This window comes from Oncorhynchus mykiss, chromosome 26 (genome assembly GCF_013265735.2).
Source record: "Oncorhynchus mykiss isolate Arlee chromosome 26, USDA_OmykA_1.1, whole genome shotgun sequence".
In the NCBI taxonomy this organism is placed as follows: domain Eukaryota; kingdom Metazoa; phylum Chordata; class Actinopteri; order Salmoniformes; family Salmonidae; genus Oncorhynchus; species Oncorhynchus mykiss.
In genome coordinates, this window is record NC_048590.1 from 5,990,779 (window position 1) to 6,013,904 (window position 23,126).

Consider the following 23,126-nt stretch of genomic DNA (forward strand, 5'->3'; position numbering starts at 1 on the left):
GGAGGGAGGGAGGGAGGGATGGTGAGAGGAGAAGAGGGAGGGAGGGATGGTGAGAGGAGAAGAGGGAGGGAGGGAGGGAGGGAGGGATGGTGAGAGGAGAGGAGGGAGGGATGGTGAGAGGAGAGGAGGGAGGGATGGTGAGAGGAGAGGAGGGAGGGAGGGAGGGATGGTGAGAGGAGAAGAGGGAGGGAGGGATGGTGAGAGGAGAAGAGGGAGGGAGGGATGGTGAGAGGAGAGGAGGGAGGGAGGGAGGGAGGGAGGGAGGGAGGGAGGGATCGTGGGAGGGAGGGAGGGATGGTGAGAGGAGAAGAGGGAGGGAGGGATGGTGAGAGGAGAGGAGAGAGGGATGGTGAGAGGAGAGGAGGGAGGGAGGGAGGGATGGTGAGAGGAGAAGAGGGAGGGAGGGATGGTGAGAGGAGAAGAGGGAGGGAGGGATGGTGAGAGGAGAGGAGGGAGGGAGGGAGGGAGGGAGGGAGGGATCGTGGGAGGGAGGGAGGGAGGGATGGTGAGAGGAGAAGAGGGAGGGAGGGATGGTGAGAGGAGAAGAGGGAGGGAGGGATGGTGAGAGGAGAGGAGGGAGGGAGGGAGGGAGGGAGGGAGGGAGGGAGGGAGGGAGGGAGGGAGGGAGGGAGGGAGGGATGGACTGGGACAGAGAGAGAGACTGTGGAACTATTCTAGAGAACAGACAAATGAACATGATCACTACTATTATTCTACTTGTTTATTGGACACATCTTTGGAGATGGATACTGATCATGACAGTGTCGTGGTGTCTACGGGGTAGTCTTCCTCTCCTCGTCTTTCTCTCCTCGTCTTCTTCTCCTCGTCTTCCTCTCCTTGCCTGTCCTCGTCTTACTCTCCTCGTCTTCCTCTCCTCGTCTTCTTCTCCTTGTCTTCCTCTCCTTGCCTCTCCTCGTCTTCCTCGCCTCTCCTCGTCTTCCTCTCCTCGTCTTCCTCTCCTCGTCTTCTTCTCCTCGTCTTCCTCTCCTCGTCTTCCTCCACGTCTTCCTCTCCACGTCTTCCTCTCCTTGTCTTCCTCTCCTGATCTTCCTCTCCACGTCTCTCCTCGTCTTCCTCTCCTCGTCTCTCCTACTTTCCTCTTTTAGTCACTTTGTAGACCTCATTTAATGCAGGCTGGTTCCCGTTAGTAGGCCACTAGTAAAACAGTGCTGTGTTATTGGCTGCTGAACGTATCAGTTGGGTATAAAGCTGAGTTTGTCCTCATGTTTCCAGGCAGTTCCCAGAGAAGACACTCCTCCATGGCCAGAATCCACTCCATGACCATCGAAGCTCCAATCACCAAGGTGCCTACGTTTCATACAATGACTTACACAACTCTGTCATTTACTACACAGTCATATAGTCATATAGGATATCTGTGGTACTTTAAGTTCTGTCACATGACCACTCCTAGTCCTCAAGGTTCTGTCACATGACCACTCCTAGTCCTCAAGATTCTGTCACATGACCACTCCTAGTCCTCAAGTTTCTGTCACATGACCACTCCTAGTCCTCAAGGTTCTGTCACATGACCACTCCTAGTCCTCAAGTTTCTGTCACATGACCACTCCTAGTCGCCAAGGTTCTGTCACATGACCACTCCTAGTCCTCAAGGTTCTGTCACATGACCACTCCTAGTCGCCAAGGTTCTGTCACATGACCACTCCTAGTCGCCAAGTTTCTGTCACATGACCACTCCTAGTCGCCAAGTTTCTGTCACATGACCACTCCTAGTCCTCAAGTTTCTGTCACATGACCACTCCTAGTCCTCAAGTTTCTGTCACATGACCACTCCTAGTCCTCAAGGTTCTGTCACATGACCACTCCTAGTCGCCAAGTTTCTGTCACATGACCACTCCTAGTCCTCAAGGTTCTGTCACATGACCACTCCTAGTCGCCAAGTTTCTGTCACATGACCACTCCTAGTCCTCAAGTTTCTGTCACATGACACAAGTCAATCCCTGTAGCTGTTCCCTCCTAGAATAAAGCAATGGAGGAGCTGCTGATGTCTGTCTGTCTGTCTGTCTGTCTGTCTGTCTGTCTGTCTACTGTACACAGCTGCATCAGGTTAGTTCTGGCAGTAGGAACTACCATTGTCCCGCCTCTCCTCAGTCTCTGTAGTAGAAACAAGTTGTAATAAATGTTTTATAAATAGTTCAGTAAGTTCAACCTCTGCTACTTTATCATTCAGGTTTTATTGTGTTGCCTCTTTCTGTCTCTCTATCCACAATATCTTTCTTTCTCTCTCTCTAACCATATCTTTCTCTCTCTCTAACCATGATATCTTTCTCTCTCTCTCTCTAAACATGATATCTTTCTCTCTCTCTAACTATGATATCTTTCTCTCTCTCTAATTCAAATGTTTTATAGAGTGTGTTACCATTCTGTACATGGCCACATTTAACATCTAGAAAGATGACAGAGATAAATACAAATGATCCTCACTGAACCCCCTTGTCCCTCCAGGTGATCAACATCATCAACGCAGCCCAGGAGTCTAGTCCAATGCCCGTAGCAGAGGCCCTGGACCGGGTCCTGGAGATCCTGAGGACCACAGAGCTCTACTCTCCTCAGCTGGGCACCAAGGAGGAAGACCCTCATACTAACGACCTGGTGGGAGGACTGATGACGGTAAAGGTCGGGGGTTAGGGGTCAATAGATGCAGAGCTCTACTCTCCTCAGCTGGGCACCAAGGAGGAAGTGTGTGCATGCACGCCTGTGTACATTAAAGTGTACGTGAGCCTGTGTATGTCTCTGTTTACTGTGTGTGTGTGCGTGTGTGTGTACGCGGCCGTAGCAGAGTAGAGAGAGAGTGCCAAGTTGGCAGTCTTGGCTGCTGCCCCAGAGGAAGTGTTAGATTGTCCTTTGTGCTCCAGTAGGCTGGAGAGGAAAGGCCACACACACACACACTGAAACACACACACACTGAAACACACACACACTGAAACACACACACTGAAACACTGAAACACACACACACACTGAAACACTGAAACACACACACACTGAAACACTGAAACACACACACACTGAAACACACACTGAAACACACACACACACTGAAACATACACACACTGAAACACACACACACACTGAAACACACACACACTGAAACACACACACACTGAAACATACACACACACTGAAACATACACACACACTGAAACACACACACACACTGAAACACACACACACTGAAACACACACACACTGAAACACACACACACACTGAAACATACACACACACTGAAACACTGAAACACACACACTGAAACACACACACACTGAAACACACACACACACTGAAACATACACACACTGAAACACACACACACACTGAAACACACACACACTGAAACACACACACACTGAAACACACACACACTGAAACACACACACACACTGAAACATACACACACACTGAATCAGAAACACTGAAACACACACACTGGCTGACACTCCTGTCTCCCTCTGGACTCCAGCGGTCTGGAAACATCCTGTTCTTAGGAAGACTAGATGAATGAGAATTATTTACTTTAACACAGACTGACAGAGGATGGGAGGGAGGGAGAGAGAGAGGGAGTGACAGAGGATGGGAGGGAGGGAGGGAGGGGGGGAGAGAGGGAGGGAGAGGGGGGGGGGAGGGAGGGAGGGAGACAGGGAGGGAGGGAGACAGGGAGGGAGGGAGACAGGGAGGGAGAGAGAGAGAGAGAGGGAGTGACAGAGGATGGGAGGGAGGGAGGGGGGGAGAGAGAGAGGGAGGGAGGGAGAGGGGGGGAGGGAGGGAGACAGGGAGGGAGGGAGAGAGAGAGAGAGAGAGAGAGAGAGAGAGAGAGAGAGAGAGAGAGAGAGAGAGAGAGAGAGACAGAGAGAGAGAGAGAGAGAGAGAGAGAGAGAGAGAGAGAGAGAGAGAGAGAGAGAGAGAGAGAGGGAGACAGATGAAATCAGAGAAGGTGAACTATCTGAATGGTAGTGTTATCTTGTGTTCCAGATCATTATTTATGTAGCTTGTGATGGGTTTAATATGTTTACTATTAGCTATTTATTCTGTGGAGTCAGATGTTTTGTTCCACCCTAAACTGCTTTGGTACGACAGTGATGTATTCTGGGCCGGTACTCTAGTTTTAGCACTGAGCGGATAGCACCACAGACAGGTACTGTAGTTCTAGCACTGAGCGGACAGCACCACAGACAGGTACTGTAGTTCTAGCACTGAGCGGATAGCACCACAGACAGGTACTGTAGTTCTAGCACTGAGCGGACAGCACCACAGACAGGTACTGTAGTTCTAGCACTGAGCGGACAGCACCACAGACAGGTACTGTAGTTCTAGCACTGAGCGGATAGCACCACAGACAGGTACTGTAGTTCTAGCACTGAGCGGACAGCACCACAGACAGGTACTGTAGTTCTAGCACTGAGCGGATAGCACCACAGACAGGTACTGTAGTTCTAGCACTGAGCGGACAGCACCACAGACAGGTACTGTAGTTCTAGCACTGAGCGGACAGCACCACAGACAGGTACTGTAGTTCTAGCACTGAGCGGACAGCACCACAGACAGGTACTGTAGTTCTAGCACTGAGCGGACAGCACCACAGACAGGTACTGTAGTTCTAGCACTGAGCGGACAGCACCACAGACAGGTACTGTAGTTCTAGCACTGAGCGGACAGCACCACAGACAGGTACTGTAGTTCTAGCACTGAGCGGACAGCACCACAGACAGGTACTGTAGTTCTAGCACTGAGCGGACAGCACCACAGACAGGTACTGTAGTTCTAGCACTGAGCGGACAGCACCACAGACAGGTACTGTAGTTCTAGCACTGAGCGGATAGCACCACAGACAGGCTGTTCCAAGCGGCGCTGAGCGGACAGCACCACAGACAGGCTGTTCCAAGCGGCGCTGAGCGGATAGCACCACAGACAGGCTGTTCCAAGCGGCGCTGAGCTGTTGTGGAATCAGGACGGTCTTTAAATAGCTGCTGTGTACAGAAGCAACGCTGCGATCTGACAATGTAGGGGTCAAAGGTGAACCCTACTCCTCTTCCTTTCTCACTCGCTAAGTAAACACTCACTCCTCTGTCTCTCAGTGACACACACACACACACAGAGAGACAGTAAACACACACACACACACACACACACACACACAGACAGTACACACACACACACAGACACACACACACACACACGGAGACAGTACACACACACAGACACACACACACACACACACAGAGACAGTACACACTGCAGACGCTGTGGTAGCCTTGGTGAGGGTACTGCCTGTTACCTACAACTCCACAGCCCAGGCATGCTGGGAGATACTGAAAGGTATTCAGTTAAGAGCACAGAGGTTCATCTCTCTCACGTCAGAATATGTGTCATTCACACTCAAACCGTGCTGTGGCGACAACAAGAAGAGCACACACACACACACACACACACACACAGACACAGACACAGAGAGACAGTACACACACACACACACACACAGACACAGACACAGAGAGACAGTACACACACACACACACACACACACACAGACACAGACACAGAGAGACAGTACACACACACACACACACACAGAGACAGTACACACACACACACACAGACACACACACACACACACAGACACAGAGAGACAGTACACACACACACACACACACACACACACACACACACACAGACAGTACACACACACACACACACACACACACACACACACACACACACAGAGACAGTACACACACACACACACACACAGACAGACAGACACACACACACAGACACACAGACACAGAGAGACAGTACACACACACACACACACACACAGACACACACACACACAGAGACAGTACACACACACACACACACACACACACACAGAGACAGTACACACACACACACACACACACACACACACACACACACACAGAGACAGTACACACACACACACACACACACACACACACACAGAGACAGTACACACACACACACTACAGATGCTGTAGCTGCCTTGGCCAATACCCATTCACAACGTGCTGCAGTGTAACTAGCTGTGGTGACGACAACAGGAAAACAGTCCTGAGGGTTTTGGGAGAGATTCGTCCATTGACTTGCGTTGGCACATAGACATGGTCCATCCGTTTTGACACCGCTGTACGGGCCACACATATGGTGGTCGTCATTCTCCAAACCAGATACTAGTTTGATTACACACACTTAGCTTGGGCTGCAACGTTAGGACGGCTTTTCTCTGAATCCTGAATGAAGTCTGTAACAAGATCGTGGTGGAGGGACAAGGGGTTTAGTTGTAATTCATTACATGTCTGTCTGGTGATAGGAAGACGACGGATGAGGAAACGCCTAAATCAAATCACTATTTTTTGGGGGTCAGATTCACAGATGCTATTGGTCATATTCACAGATGCTATTGGTCACACTCACAGATGCTATTGGTCACATTCACAGATGCTATTGGTCACATTCACAGTTGCTATTGGTCACATTCACAGTTGCTATTGGTCACATTCACAGTTGCTATTGGTCACATTCACAGATGCTATTGGTCACATTCACAGATGCTATTGGTCACATTCACAGATGCTATTGGTCACATTCACAGATGCTATTGGTCACATTCACAGTTGCTATTGGTCACATTCACAGATGCTATTGGTCATATTCACAGATGCTATTGGTCACATTCACAGATGTTATTGGTCACATTCACAGATGCAGATGCTATTGGTCACATTCACAGATGCAGATGTTATTGGTTAGTAGATGTTATTGGTCACATACACATGGTTAGCAGATGTTATTGCGGGTGTAGCGAAATGCTTGTGCTTCTAGTTCCGACAATGCAGTAATATCTAACAAGTAATCTAACAATTCCACAACAACTACCTTATACACACAAACCTAAAGGGATGGAATAAGAATATGTACATATAAATATATGGATGAGCGATGGCCGAGCGGCATAGGCAAGGTGCAATATGTGGTATAAGATACAGTAAATACATAAAAACAGAAACGTCCCATTTTCAGGACCCTGTCTTTCAAAGATAATTTGTAAAAATCCAAATAACTTCACAGATGTTCATTGTAAAGGGTTTAAACACTGTTACCCATGCTTGTTCAATGAACCATAAACAATGAATGAACATGCACCTGTGGAACGGTCGTTAAGTCACTAACAGCTTGCAGACGGTCGGCAAGACAGCGCTACAGGGGAGACAGGACGGACAGCTGATCGTCCTCGCAGTGGCAGACCACGTGTAACAACACCTGAACAGGATCGGTACATCCGAACATCACACCTGTGGACAGGTACAGGACGGCAACAACAACTGCACAGGATCGGTACAGGATACAGGATGGCAACGACACCTGCACAGGATCGGTACAGGATACAGGATGGCAACAACAATCGCCCGAGTTACACCAGGAATACACAATCCCTCCGTCAGTGCTCAGACTGTCCGCAATAGGCTGAGAGAGGCTGGACTGAGGGCTTGTAGGCCTGTTGTAAGGCAGGTTTGCGTTTATCGTCGAAGGAGTGAGCGTTACACCGAGGCCTGTACTCTGGAGCGGGATCGATTTGGAGGTGGAGGTTCTGTCATGGGCCGGTATGTCACAGCATCCTCCTCCTCCTCCCTCATGTGGTATCCTTCCTGCAGGCTCATCCTGACATGACCCTCCAGCATGAAAATGCCACCAGCCATACTGCTCGTTCTGTGCGTGATTTCCTGCAAGATAGGAATGTCAGTGTTCTGCCATGGCCAGCGAAGAACGTCTGGGACCTGTTGGATCGGAGGGTGAGGGCTAGGGCCTTTCCCCCAGAAATTTCTGGGACCTGTTGGATCGGAGGGTGAGGGCTAGGGCCTTTCCCCCCAGAAATGTCTGGGAACTGTTGGATCGGAGGGTGAGGGCCAGGCCCGTTCCCCCCAGAAATGTCTGTGAACTTGAAGGTGCCTTGGTGGAAGAGTGGGGTAACATCTCCCATTAAAAAACTGGCAAATCTGGTGCAGTCCATGAGGAAGAGATGCACTGCAGTACATAATGCAGCTGGTGGCCACACCAGATACTGACTGTTACTTTTGATTTTGACCCCCCCCTCCCTTTGTTCAGGGACACATTATTCAATTTCTGTTAGTCACATGTCTGTGTCTCAGTTGTTGAATCTTGTTATGTTCATACTAATATTTACACATGTTAAGTTTGCTGAAAATAAACGCAGTTGACAGTGAGAGGACGTTTCTTTTTTTGCTGAGTTTATGATATGAGTAGTGTAAGATATGTAAACATTATTAAAGTGGCATTGTTTAGTGATCCATTTATTAAAGTGGCCATTGATATGAGTGTCTATGTAGGTAGCAGTCTCTCTGGGTTAGTGATAGCTGTTTAGCAGTCTGATGGCCTTGAGATAGAAGCTGTTTTTCTTTCTCTTGGTCCCAGCTTTGATGCACCTACAGTGCCTTGCAAAAGTATTCGGCCCCCTTGAACTTTGCGACCTTTTGCCACATTTCAGGCTTCAAGCATAAAGATATAAAACTGTATTTTTTTGTGAAGAATCAACAACAAGTGGGACACAATCATGAAGTGGAACGACATTTATTGGATATTTCAAACTTTTTTAACAAATCAAAAACTGAAAAATTGGGCGTGCAAAATTATTCAGCCCCCTTAAGTTAATACTTTGTAGCGCCACCTTTTGCTGCGATTACAGCTGTAAGTCGCTTGGGGTATGTCTCTATCAGTTTTGCACATCGAGAGACTGACATTTTTTCCCATTCCTCCTTGCAAAACAGCTCGAGCTCAGTGAGGTTGGATGGAGAGCATTTGTGAACAGCAGTTTTCAGTTCTTTCCACAGATTCTCAATTGGATTCAGGTCTGGACTTTGACTTGGCCATTCTAACACCTGGATATGTTTATTTTTGAACCATTCCATTGTAGATTTTGCTTTATGTTTTGGATCATTGTCTTGTTGGAAGACAAATCTCCGTCCCAGTCTCAGGTCTTTTGCAGACTCCATCAGGTTTTCTTCCAGAATGGTCCTGTATTTGGCTCCATCCATCTTCCCATCAATTTGAACCATCTTCCCTGTCCCTGCTGAAGAAAAGCAGGCCCAAACCATGATGCTGCCACCACCATGTTTGACAGTGGGGATGGTGTGTTCAGCTGTGTTGCTTTTACGCCAAACGTAACGTTTTGCATTGTTGCCAAAAAGTTCAATTTTGGTTTCATCTGACCAGAGCACCTTCTTCCACATGTTTGGTGTGTCTCCCAGGTGGCTTGTGGCAAACTTTAAACAACACTTTTTATGGATATCTTTAAGAAATGGCTTTCTTCTTGCCACTCTTCCATAAAGGCCAGATTTGTGCAATATACGACTGATTGTTGTCCTATGGACAGAGTCTCCCACCTCAGCTGTAGATCTCTGCAGTTCATCCAGAGTGATCATGGGCCTCTTGGCTGCATCTCTGATCAGTCTTCTCCTTGTATGAGCTGAAAGTTTAGAGGGACGGCCAGGTCTTGGTAGATTTGCAGTGGTCTGATACTCCTTCCATTTCAATATTATCGCTTGCACAGTGCTCCTTGGGATGTTTAAAGCTTGGGAAATATTTTTGTATCCAAATCCGGCTTTAAACTTCTTCACAACAGTATCTCGGACCTGCCTGGTGTGTTCCTTGTTCTTCATGATGCTCTCTGCGCTTTTAACGGACCTCTGAGACTATCACAGTGCAGGTGCATTTATACGGAGACATGATTACACACAGGTGGATTGTATTTATCATCATTAGTCATTTAGGTCAACATTGGATCATTCAGAGATCCTCACTGAACTTCTGGAGAGAGTTTGCTGCACTGAAAGTAAAGGGGCTGAATAATTTTGCACGCCAATTTTCCGTTTTTGATTTGTTAAAAAAGTTTGAAATATCCAATAAATGTCGTTCCACTTCATGATTGTGTCCCACTTGTTGTTGATTCTTCACAAAAAATACAGTTTTATATCTTTATGTTTGAAGCCTGAAATGTGGCAAAAGGTCGCAAAGTTCAAGGGGGCCGAATACTTTCGCAAGGCACTGTATACTGACCTCGCCTTCTGGATGGTAGCGGGGTGAACAGGCAGTAGCTCGGGTTGTTGTTGTCCTTGATCTTTTTGGCTTTCCTGTGACATCGGGTGGTGTAGGTGTCTTGGAGGGCAGGTAGTTATCCCCCGGTGATGCGTTGTGCAGACCTCACGACCCTCTGGAGAGCCTTACGGTTGAGGGTGGTGCAGTTGCCGTACCAGGCGGTGATACAGCCCGACAGGATGCTCTCGATTGTGCATCTGTAAAAGTTTGTCAGGGTTTTAGGTGACGAGCCACATTTCTTCAGTCTCCTGAAGTTGACGAGGCACTGTTGAGCCTTCACCACACTATCAGTGTGGGTGGACCATTTCAGTTTGTCTGTGATGTGTACGCCGAGGAACTTAAAACTTTCCACCTTCTCCACTACTGTCCCTTCGATGTAGATAGGTGGGTGCTCCCTCTGCTGTTTCCTGAAGTCCACAATCATCTCTTTTGTTTTGTTGACGTTGATTGAGAGGTTGTTTTCCTGACACCACACTCCGAGGGCCCTCACCTCCTCCCTGTAGGCTGTCTTTTCGTTGTTGGTAATCAAGCCCACTACTGTTGTGTCGTCTGCAAACTTGATGGTTGAGTTGGAGGCGTGCTTGGCCACGCAGTCGTGGGTGAACAGGGAGTACAGGAGGGGGCTGAGCACGCACCCTTGTGGGGCCCCGTTTTGATGGTCAGCGAAGTGGAGATGTTGTTTCCTACCTTCACCACCTGGGGGCAGCCCATTAGAAAGTCCAGGACCCAATTGCACAGGGCGGGGTTGAGACCCAGGGCCTCCAGCTTGATGATGAGCTTGGAGGGTACTATGGTGTTGGATGTTGAGCTGTAGTCTATTAAAGTGGTACATGGTTATGGATTGGGCGTAGTAGTTTCTTGACATTAATTTAATTTGACAGTGTCTGAAACTATGGACTGATATAATTATTATTCTCTCTGTTTGTCTCTCTCTCTCATTCCCTCTCTCTCTCTCTCATTCTCTCTGTCTCTGTCTCTCTCTCTCTCTCTTTCTCTCTCTCTCTCTCTCTCTCTCTCTCTCTCTCACAGGATGGCTTGCGCAGATTATCAGGAAACGAATACATCTTTGCTGCGAAGCGTACGTACAGTATTGCTCTCCTGGCATAGTGATGAAGATGATGATGATGTTGATCACGTAAAGCGCCGTTTTGATTTGTCTCTCTCTCTCCCCCCAACATCTCCCCCTCTCCTCACCCCCCGCACCGTCCCCCTCTCAGAGCCCCACCTCCCAAGTCACCTAGCCATGCCCCTGTCGTTGAATGACATCCCTCCTCACGTTGCCCAGACAATGGAGAATGAAGACTCCTGGGACTTTGACATCTTCAACCTGGAGACTGCCTGTCTGAAACGGTGAGAGGGGAGGTTATAACACTGTAATAACACTCTAATGTTGTAATTACATGTTCTTCCTGGAGACAGGCCTGTCTGAAACGGTGAGGGGAGGTTATAACACTGTAATAACACTCTAATGTTATAATAACACTGTTTCAGTACTGTACACCGGCTGTGAAGCTAATGGGTGCGTACTAAATGGGACCATATCCCTCTATATAGTGCACTACTTTCAACCAGAGGCATATGGGTGATTCCTCACGAAACCAGGACACACAAAAAAAAAAGACCATGATTTAGGAGATTTTCACTCCATTCTATCCATTTAGTTCCTATGTATCTATGTGCCTAAAAGCATATTTGAGAAATAATGAGTTGAAGTTTGGAATATTTGTGACATTTTTTGGCTTTACCCAGGCCTCCTGTAAGACTCCATTATGTTTCATCTATAGATGCTACAAAGAAAACGATCAGTGTCATGTGAAACATTATAATATGTAATACGATTGGTATTTTGATTTCAATAACACTTTTTTTTCTTACATTAATTTATGAATATTGAAAAATATAAACATGAATATGTTTTTAATTTGCCAAATGTTTCAATATATTGTTGAATTTAATAATACTATACAGGCATATCAAAGTTCCAAAGTGGAATCTCTGCTAGTTTTAAAGTTATGGCCCATTTTATACATAGAAATTGGCATAGCCGGCAATGTAACCAATCACAGCCCTCCTTTTACTTGTAATCATTGCACATCCTGCAAATCACTGGCAGAGGGTGACCATTTTGAATCCGTTTTCACATTCATTCTGTTGGTAATGCTTAGTAGCAGAGATCCCACTCTAGAACTGTGATATGTCTGTAGAGTATATTATGTTCTTGTTCAACAATATATTGAAACATTTGTCAAATTCAAACATTTTATATTTTCAATATTCATGTTTATATTTTTTAGTATTCATAAGCGGGTAAAACTTTACAAGACACCAATTTTGTTTTGTAGCAACTACAGATGAAACATAATGCAGTTTTAAAGCAAAATTTCACAAATATTAAAACATGAATAAATTATTTCTCAATTATGCTTTAAAAAGATTATCTTGTTATCTCAAATGCAAGGGGCTGAAGCTCATTGGTTGTAACTCGAATTGCTAGGGGGCTGGCCCACGTGGGGGGGAAATGTAGGGAAAATGGCGCAGTACAGCTTGTAGGGGCTGTCTTGTTAGACTTCTTTACAGCTTTGGACATTATTGATCTACTGCTGGAAAAACGTATGTGTTATGGCTTTACAGCCCCGGCTATAATGTGGATAAAGAGTTACTTGTCTAACAGAACACAGAGGGTGTTCTTTAATGGAAGCCTCTCCAACGTAATCCAGGTAGAAGCAGGAATTCCCCAGGGTAGCAGTTTAGGCCCGTTGATTTTTTTTTTCAATCTTTACTAACGACATGCCACTGGTTTTGAGTAAAGCCAGTGTGTCTATGTACGCGGATGACTCAACACTATACACGTCAGCTACCACAGCGACTGAAATGACTGCAACACTTAACAAAGAGTTGCAGTTAGTTTCGGAATGGGTAGCAAGGAATAAGTCAGTCCTAAATATTTCCAAAAACATTGTATTTGGGACAAATCATTCACTAAACTCTAAACCTCAACTACATCTCGTAATGAATAATGTGGAAATTGAGCAAGTTGAGGAGACTACACTTTGTGGAGTAACCATGGATTGTAAACCGTCATGGTCAAAACATATTGATACAACAGGAGCTAAGATGGGGAGAAGTCTGTCCGTAATAAAGCGATGCTCTGTCTTCTTAACAACACTGTCAACAAGGCAGGTCCTACAGGCCCTGGTTTTGTCTCACCTGGACTACTGTCCAGTCGTGTGGTCAGGTGCCTCAAAGAGGGACTTGGGGAATTACAATTGGCTCAGTACAGGTCAGCACAGCTGGCCCTTAAAGGTACACAGAGAGCTAACATTAATAATATGCATGTCAATCTCTCATGACTCAAAGTGGAAGAGAGATTGACTTCCTCATTACTTGTTTTTGTAAGAGGTGTTGACAAGCTGAAGGTACCGAGCTGTCTGTTTAAAATACTAGCACACAGCTCGGACACCCATACATACCCCCCCCCCCCCCCCCACAAGACATGCCACCAGAGGCCTCTTCACAGTCCCCAAGTCCAGAACAGACTACGGGAGGCACACAGTACAACATAGAGCCATGACCACATGAAACTCTATTCCACATCAGGTAACTGATGCGAGCAGTAGAATCAGATTTTAAAAAGCAGGTGAAAATACACCTTATGGAACAGCGGGGACTGTGAAGAAACACACACAAAGGCACAGACACACGCAGACAAACACACATGATAACATACACACTATACACACACGTACACATGGATTTGTCTCTGCAGATATGTGGCAGTGGACTATGGGCACACACACAGTATGTTGTGGAATTCTGTAATTGTATTGTAATGTTTTTAAAATGGTATAACTGCCTTAATTCTGCTGGACCCCAGGAAGAGTAATGGGGATCCATAATAAATACAAATACAGCTAAAGGAAGCAGTCATTTTCATCTATGGATTTTGTGGCTAATTGAGGTAAGACGAAATTCGGCTCATAGATTATGCAGGTATGAACTACACATTGACACGTCCAGCCCAAAGCGGCAGGTCTTTCTTAGTCTTTCTTAGTGACCTGAACATGTCTTTAAGATGTAAACATCAAATATATGTCAACAATCCTTCCTTTAAAGGACCATTCTACATTACGTGAAAATCCCCCAAATTATGTTGTTTTTTTTTTGGGGGGGGGGGGGGGGGATCACCCATATGGGCCCCGGTGAAAAATAGTGCCCTATAAATGACCTGTTGAGTGTCAGAGGGATTGGATTGGGAAGCTGGGTTATGGCAGAAGAGATGAGGTTACACCGTGTACTGTACTTATCTCTGTGGTATTGAACTCCTCCATTCTGTTAGTCCTAACCGTCATGCTGTCTGGTAATTGTCTCCTCCCAGGCCTCTGACCTATCTGGGCCTGAAGATCTTCTCTCGGTTCGGGGTGTGTGAGTTCCTGAGCTGTCCCGAGGCCACTCTCCGCTCCTGGCTGCAGGGGATCGAGGCTAACTACCACTCCACCAACTCTTACCACAACTCCTCACATGCTGCCGATGTCCTGCACGCTACCGCATACTTCCTCTGCAAGGAGAGGGTCAAGGTAAGATGGCCGTCCAAGATGGCCGCCACTGGGTCAGACAGTTTTGTCTCGTTGGTTTTGTCTTGTTTTGACTTGTTTGTTTTTGTCTTGTTTGTTTTGTCTTGTTTGTTTTTGTCTTGTTTGTTTTGTCTTGTTTGTTTTGTCTTGTTTGTTTTGCCTTGTTTGTTTTGTCTTGTTTGTTTTGTCTTGTTTGTTTTGTCTTGTTTGTTTTTGTCTTGTTTGTTTTTGTCTTGTTTGTTTTGTCTTGTTTGTTTTGTCTTATTTATTTGTTTGTTTTGTCTTGTTTGTTTTGTCTTGTTTGTTTTGTCTTGTTTGTTTTGTCTTATTTATTTGTTTGTTTTGTCTTGTTTGTTTTGTCTTGTTTGTTTTGTCTTGTTTGTTTTTGTCTTGTTTGTTTTGTCTTATTTATTTGTTTGTTTTGTCTTGTTTGTTTTGTCTTATTTATTTGTTTGTCATTTGTAACAAACACGCATTGCAATGAAATAAGCACACAGCAATGAGTCAATCCTGGGCTGACATTCCTCAATCACCAGCATGGCTTAATCCAAGTTCTAGTTAGAGTTGCACGATGCCGGTAGCTTCCCCAAAATGTCCAAGTTTTCCAAACAATTCCAGTTAGAAGATTCCTGGAATCAACCCTACCCACTGGGCAAAAACTGGTTGAATAAATGGTGACTCCACCTCATTTCAACAACAAAAATGTAATGTGATGATATTGAATTAACGTTGAAAACTGTTCGGATTTACAAAAGGACATCAACAACAGGGATTTTCATTTTTATTGATTTTTTTACCCAACTTGCAACCTAAATCCATTGACATTGTGACCTTTTTTTTGTTGATTTCACTTTGATTTCACATTAATTGACAACTCACCCTAATGTAAATCAAAACTAGACGTTGACCTGCTGTCTGTGCCCAGTGGGAAGTCATGTCATAATCCTGACGTCTTTGACTCCTCTAACATGGAACTACATCTAGACTAATCATGTTAGGAGTGTGTGTGTCTGGACCTGTGTGTGTGTGTGTGTCTGGACCTGTGTGTGTGTGTGGGTGTCTGGACCTGTGTGTGTGTCTGGACCTGTGTGTGTGTGTGTCTGGACCTGTGTGTGTGTGTGTGTCTGGACCTGTGTGTGTGTGTGTGTGTGTGTGTCTGGACCTGTGTGTGTGTGTGTCTGGACCTGTGTGTGTGTGTGTCTGGACCTGTGTGTGTGTGTGTGTGTGTGTCTGGACCTGTGTGTGTGTGTGTGTGTGTCTGGACCTGTGTGTGTGTGTGTGTGTCTGGACCTGTGTGTGTGTGTGTCTGGACCTGTGTGTGTGTGTCTGGACCTGTGTGTGTGTGTGTGTCTGGACCTGTGTGTGTGTGTGTGTGTGTCTGGACCTGTGTGTGTGTGTGTGTGTCTGGACCTGTGTGTGTGTGTGTGTGTCTGGACCTGTGTGTGTGTGTGTGTGTGTCTGGACCTGTGTGTGTGTGTGTGTGTGTGTGTGTGTGTGTGTGTGTGTGTGTGTGTGTGTGTGTGTGTGTGTGTGTGTGTGTATAGTGCACTGGGCCTTTACTAGTTCTGTATTAGAGGACCGATGTAGACGTCTTCAACGCGGACCCCCCCATAAATTCTGCACCCCCCCCAAAAAAGAAATTCAAAAAGATTTGCAGCACCCATACCCCCAAACTACTTCCCGTGGCTTACATGATGTTACATGATTAAGAAAGCCCCTAAAACAACATGACACAACACAAATACATGATTAAGAAAGCCCCTAAAACAACATGACACAACACAAATACATGATTATGAAAGCCGCTAAAACAACATGACACAACACAAATGCATGATTAAGAAAGCCCCTAAAACAACATGACACAACACAAATACATGATTAAGAAAGCCCCTAAAACAACATGACACAACACAAATGCATGATTAAGAAAGACCCTAAAACAACATGACACAACACAAATACATGATTAAGAAAGCCCCTAAAACAACATGACACAACACAAATACATGATTAAGAAAGCCCCTAAAACAACATGACACAACACAAATACATGATTAAGAAAGCCCCTAAAACAACATGACACAACACAAATACATGATTAAGAAAGCCCCTAAAACAACATGACACAACACAAATACATGATTAAGAAAGCCCCTAAAACAACATGACACAACACAAATACATGATTAAGAAAGCCCCTAAAACAACATGACACAACACAAATACATGATTAAGAAAGCCCCTAAAACAACATGACACAACACAAATGCATGATTAAGAAAGCCCCTAAAACAACATGACACAACACAAATACATGATTAAGAAAGCCCCTAAAACAACATGACACAACACAAATGCATGATTAAGAAAGCCCCTAAAACAACATGACACAACACAAATACATGATTAAGAAAGCCCCTAAAACAACATGACACAACACAAATACATGATTAAGAAAGCCCCTAAAACAACATGACACAACACAAATACATGATTAAGAAAGCCCCTAAGACAACATGACACAACACAAATACATGATTAAGAAAGCCCCTAAAACAACATGACACAACACAAATGCATGATTAAGAAAGCCCCTAAAACAACATGACACAACACAAATACATGATTAAGAAAGCCCCTAAAACAACATGACACAACACAAATGCATGATTAAGAAAGCCCCTAAAACAACATGCCACAACACAAATACATGATTAAGAAAGCCCCTAAAACAACATGCCACAACACAAATACATGATTAAGAAAGCCCCTAAAACAACATGCCACAACACAAATACATGATTAAGAAAGCCCCTAAAACAACATGCCACAACACAAATACATGATTAAGAAAACCCCTAAAACATTCAAAGCAGCCTATTCAATCAGTGATTCAGTTAGTAAGATCACGTTCACTAGCAACACCAAGGTGGTGGGTTCAGCTAGTAAGATCACGTTCACTAGCAACACCAAGGTCGTGGGTTCAGTTAGTAAGATCACGTTCACTAGCAACACCAAGGTGGTGGGTTCAGTTCCTGCAGGGTTCACATTCAAAAAATGACAATGGTAAGGGTAATTTGGTGGTATAAATAGTATGACCATAATCAATAGAGCAGCAGGTAGCCTAGCCGTTAGATCTGTAACCAAACGGTCGCCAGCTGGAATCCCCGCCGCTAACTGCTCCATTAATATTAAATATGAATGAAAACACTCCTCTTCTTCCCCGAACAGCAAAGTCTGGAGCAGATCGATGAGGTGGCGGCTCTGATAGCAGCCACGGTACACGACGTGGATCACCCGGGACGCACCAACAGCTTCCTGTGTAACGCAGGAAGTGAGCTGGCCATCTTGTACAACGACACGGCCGTGCTAGAGAGCCACCACGCTGCCCTTGCCTTCCAGATCACCACGCGGGACGACAAGTGTAACATCTTCAGGAACATGGAGAGGTACGGCTGTCTGTGGGTTTTCTGGGAGGCTGTCTGTGGGTTTTCTGGGAGGCTGTCTGTGGGTTTTCTGGGAGGCTGTCTGTGGGTTTTCTGGGAGGCTGTCTGTGGGTTTTCTGGGAGGCTGTTTGGTCTGTCTGTCCGTGTGTGTGAGAGAGACAGTGAGGCAGGGCAGTCATGTGATTTGAGTCCCAGAGCAAGTGTGTCTCATGCAATGCTCTCCCTCGGATGGGGGAAGGTACACAATCACTCCATTCATTCCTCTCCTCTGTCACTACAGTCAGGAGGCTAGAACTGTCCAGAGGGGCTTTCAGCACATTTATTTACCAATGCTTTTTGTGTGAACGTGTCTCTCTCTGTGTTCTTCTCCCTATCCCCCCTTTCCTCTCTCTCCTCCACTGCTTCTTTCCCTCTCTCACTCTCTCTCTCTCTGTTCTTCTCTCTTTCCCTCTCTCTTTCTCCTCCCCCCTCTCCTCCCTCACGATGTCTCTCGCTCTCTGTTCTTCTCTCTCTCTCTCTCTCTCTCTCTCTCTCTCTCTCTCTCTCTCTCTCTCTCTCTCTCTCTCTCTCTATTTCTCCTCCCCCTCCCGATGTCTCTCTCTCTCGCTCTCTGTTCTTCTTCTCTCTCTCTCTCTCTCTCTCTCTTTCTATTTCTCCTCCCCCCTCCCCCCTCCCGATGTCTCTCTCTCTCTCTCTCCCCTCCCCCCCTCTCCTCTCTCCTCTCCTCCCTCTCGCTGTCTCTTCTCTCTTTCCCTCTCTTTCTCCTCCCCCCTCTCCCTCTCTCTCTCCTCCCCTCCCTTCTCGCTGTCTCTCTCTCTCTCTCTGTAGGAATGAGTACCGTACCCTGCGTCAGGCCATCATAGACATGGTGCTCGCCACAGAGATGACAAAACACTTTGAGCACGTCAACAAGTTCGTCAACAGCATCAACAAGCCGCTGGCCGCGCTGGAGGAGAACGGGGTGAGATGAAGGACAGAACAAGAAAAGAGAAAAGAGAGAACACTAAAGTCCAGGTTAGATAGGCTCTGTGGTTAAACATGATGGCAGCAGGAACCTGTTCATGGCTTAGATCAGAGTATTGCAGCCAATACAGTATGTGTAGCTGTGTCCAGTCATGGAACAATCTAGAAAATACAAATCGGTCTGTTTTTAGATATCATTCTGCATCACGCTTAACTCTAAAAACAGCAACATGCAGGTTAGAAAGAGGAGAAGAGTTGAATGGAGTCATTGTCTAGCCTGTGTGGCCTAATGTAGCCTTATAACGTAGCCTTATAACGTAGCCTAGCCTAGCCTTCCAGTGGAGCCTTCCGGCTAAAAGTTAGCCAACTGTGATGCAGGTTGAAGGGAGTTAGTGTAGCCTGCTGTCCTAGCTTCCTAATGTAGCCTTCCATGCACTTTAGCCTGCTAGCATAGCATAGCCTAGCCTCCTAGTGTAGCCTGCTAGCATATCATAGGCTAGCCTCCTAGTGTAGCCTGCTAGCATATCATAGGCTAGTGTAGCCTCCTGGCCTAGCCTCGTAGTTTCGCCTGCTAGCGTAGCTTAGCCTAGAGTAGCCACCTGGCCACAGACAGATTAGCATGGAGAGAGAATCGTACGGTCTGGTTCCATCTTTCTCACGATGGTGTGGAATGCACAGCACAGCCATTCTACTCTACCACACAGGCCCTTTTAAGGAATATCATAGGAGGTCATTCTGCAATCTAACTAGTTAGCAATCAAACTATAACTCTGACTAACACAGTTAGCAATCAAACTATAACTCTGACTAACACAGTTAGCAATCAAACTACAGTTAGGACACACCTACTCATTCAAGGGTTTTTCTTTATTTTTACTGTTTTCTACATTGTAGAATAATAGTGAAGACATCAAAACTATGAAATAACACATATGGAATCATGTAGTAACCAAGAAAGTGTTTAACAAATCAAAATATATTTTAGATTTTAGATTCTTCAAAGTAGCCACCCTTTGCCTTGATGACATCTTTGCACACTCTTAGCATGATTTCACAGTGCCATCCGTTTTGTCACCAAAGCCCCATATACTACCCACCACTGCAACCTGTATGCTCTCGTTGGCTGGCCCTCACTACACATTCGTCGCCAAACCCACTGGCTCCAGGTCATCTATAAGTCTTTACTAGGTAAAGCCCCGCCTTATCTCAGCTCACTGGTCACCGTAGCAAGCGCTCCAGCACGTATATTTCACTGGTCATCCCCAAAATCATCACTTCCTTTGGCCGCCTTTCCTTCCAGTTCTCTGCTGCCAATGACTGGAACAAATTGCAAAAATCACTGAAGCTGGAGTCTTATATCTCCCTCTCTAACTTTAAGCATCAGCTGTCTGAGCAGCTTACCGATCACTGTACCTGTACATAGCTCATCTGTAAATAGCACAACTCTTTTGCACCCTACTTGCACATCATCATCTGCACATCCATCACTCCAGTGTTAATGCTAAATTGTAATTATTTACCCTCTAGGGCCTATTTATTGCCTACCTCCCTACTCTTCTACATTTGCACACACTGTACATATATTTTTATTTTGTGTTATTGACTATACGTTTGTTTATGTAGAACTCTGTGTTTGTTTGTGTCGAACTGCTTTGCTTTATCTTGGCCAGGTCGCAGTTGTAAATGAGAACTTGTTCTCAACTGGCCTACCTGGTTAAATAAAGGTGAAAATACAATTACATTTTTTTTTCTTTCAACCAGCTTCACCTGGAATGCTTTACCAACAGTCTTGAAGGAGTTCCCACATATGCTGGGCATTTGTTGGCTGCTTTTCCTTAACTCTGCGGTCCAACTCGTCCCAAACCATCTCAATTGGGTTGAGGTTGGGTGATTGTGGAGGCCAGGTCATCTAATGCAGCACTCCATCACTCTCCTTCTTGGTCAAATTGGGTCATTGTCCTGTTGAAAAACAAATTATAGTCCCACTAAGCGCAAACCAGATGGGGTGGCGTATCCCTGCAGAATGCTGTGGTAGCCATGCTGGTTAAGTGTGCCTTGAATTCTAAATGAATTACAGACAGTGTCACCAGCAAAGAACCATCACACCACCTCCTCCTCCATGCTTCACAGTGGGAACCACACATGCGGAGATCTTCCGTTCACCTACTCTGCATCTCACAAATACACAACGGTTGGAAACAAAAATATCAAATCAGTCTCCTCTGAACAGTTGATTTTGAGATGTGTCTGTTACTTGAACTATGTGAATAATTTATTTGGGCTGCAATCTGAGGTGCAGTTAACTGTAATAAATGTATCCTCTGCAGCAGAGGTAACTCTGGGTCTTCCTTTCCTGTGGCGGTCCTCATGAGAGACAGTTTCATCATAACGCTTGATGGTTTTTGCGACTGCACTTGAAGAAACGTTCAAAGTTCTTGACATTTTTCCGTATTGACTGACCTTCATGTCTTAAAGTAATGATGGACTGTCGTTTCTATTTGCTTATTTGAGCTGCTCTTGCCATAAATGGACTTGGTCTTTTACCAAATAGGGCTCTTCTATATACCAACCCTACCTTGTCACAACACAACTGATTGTCTCAGACGCATTAATAAGTAAAGAAATTTCACAAATTAACTTTAACAAGGGACACGTGTTAATAAAGCCAGGGCGGTCAGGGTCCAGGGCGGTCAGGGTCCAGAGCGGTCATTGTCCAGGGCGGTCAGGGTCCAGGGCGGTCATGGTCCAGGGCGGTCAGGGTCCAGGGCGGTCAGGGTCCAGGGTGGTCATGGTCCAGGGTGGTCATGGTCCAGGGCGGTCAGGGTCCAGGGCGGTCAGGGTCCAGGGCGGTCAGGGTCCAGGGTGGTCAGGGTCCAGGGTGGTCAGGGTCCAGGGCGGTCATGGTCCAGGGCGGTCAGGGTCCAGAGCGGTCAGGGTCCAGGGTGGTCAGGGTCCAGGGCGGTCATGGTCCAGGGCGGTCATGGTCCAGGGCGGTCATGGTCCAGGGCGGTCAGGGTCCAGGGCGGTCAGGGTCCAGGGCGGTCAGGGTCCAGGGCGGTCATGGTCCAGGGCGGTCAGGGTCCAGGGTGGTCATGGTCCAGGGCGGTCATGGTCCAGGGCGGTCATGGTCCAGGGTCCAGGGCGGTCATGGTCCAGGGCGGTCATGGTCCAGGGCGGTCAGGGTCCAGGGTCCAGGGTGGTCATGGTCCAGGGTGGTCATGGTCCAGGGCGGTCATGGTCCAGGGTCCAGGGCGGTCAGGGTCCAGGGCGGTCAGGGTCCAGGGTCCAGGGCGGTCATGGTCCAGGGCGGTCATGGTCCAGGGCGGTCAGGGTCCAGGGTCCAGGGCGGTCTGGGTCCAGGGTCCAGGGTGGTCATGGTCCAGGGCGGTCATGGTCCAGGGCGGTCAGGGTCCAGGGCGGTCAGGGTCCAGGGCAGTCAGGGTCCAGGGCGGTCATGGTCCAGGGCAGTCAGGGTCCAGGGTGGTCAGGGTCCAGGGCGGTCAGGGTCCAGGGTCCAGGGCGGTCATGGTCCAGGGCAGTCAGGGTCCAGGGCGGTCATGGTCCAGGGCAGTCAGGGTCCAGGGCGGTCATGGTCCAGGGCTGTCAGGGTCCAGGGCAGTCATGGTCCAGGGCAGTCATGGTCCAGGGCAGTCATGGTCCAGGGCGGTCATGGTCCAGGGCGGTCATGGTCCAGGGTCCAGGGCGGTCATGGTCCAGGGCGATCAGGGTCCAGGGTCCAGGGTGGTCATGGTCCAGGGTGGTCATGGTCCAGGGCGGTCATGGTCCAGGGTCCAGGGCGGTCAGGGTCCAGGGCGGTCAGGGTCCAGGGTCCAGGGCGGTCAGGGTCCAGGGTGGTCAGGGTCCAGGGCGGTCAGGGTCCAGGGCGGTCATGGTCCAGGGCGGTCAGGGTCCAGGGCGGTCATGGTCCAGGGCGGTCATGGTCCAGGGCTGTCAGGGTCCAGGGCGGTCATGGTCCAGGGCGGTCATGGTCCATG

At 47.0% G+C, this 23,126-nt stretch overlaps 1 protein-coding gene across 4 annotated transcripts in view; it reads left to right on the forward strand.

Annotated features, from left to right (window-relative positions):
- The window catches only part of LOC110515667 (high affinity cAMP-specific and IBMX-insensitive 3',5'-cyclic phosphodiesterase 8A), a 157,458-nt gene that overhangs the window by 125,562 nt on the left and 8,770 nt on the right, over positions 1 to 23,126 (forward strand). For all 4 annotated transcript variants that reach the window (XM_036964408.1, XM_036964409.1, XM_036964410.1 and 1 more), the window contains 7 exons: positions 1,234 to 1,304; positions 2,467 to 2,631; positions 11,178 to 11,226; positions 11,366 to 11,498; positions 14,524 to 14,722; positions 17,954 to 18,171; positions 18,997 to 19,129. In XM_036964408.1, the coding sequence (XP_036820303.1) occupies positions 1,234 to 1,304; positions 2,467 to 2,631; positions 11,178 to 11,226; positions 11,366 to 11,498; positions 14,524 to 14,722; positions 17,954 to 18,171; positions 18,997 to 19,129 (968 nt within the window). The remainder of the gene's footprint in view (positions 1 to 1,233; positions 1,305 to 2,466; positions 2,632 to 11,177; positions 11,227 to 11,365; positions 11,499 to 14,523; positions 14,723 to 17,953; positions 18,172 to 18,996; positions 19,130 to 23,126) is intronic.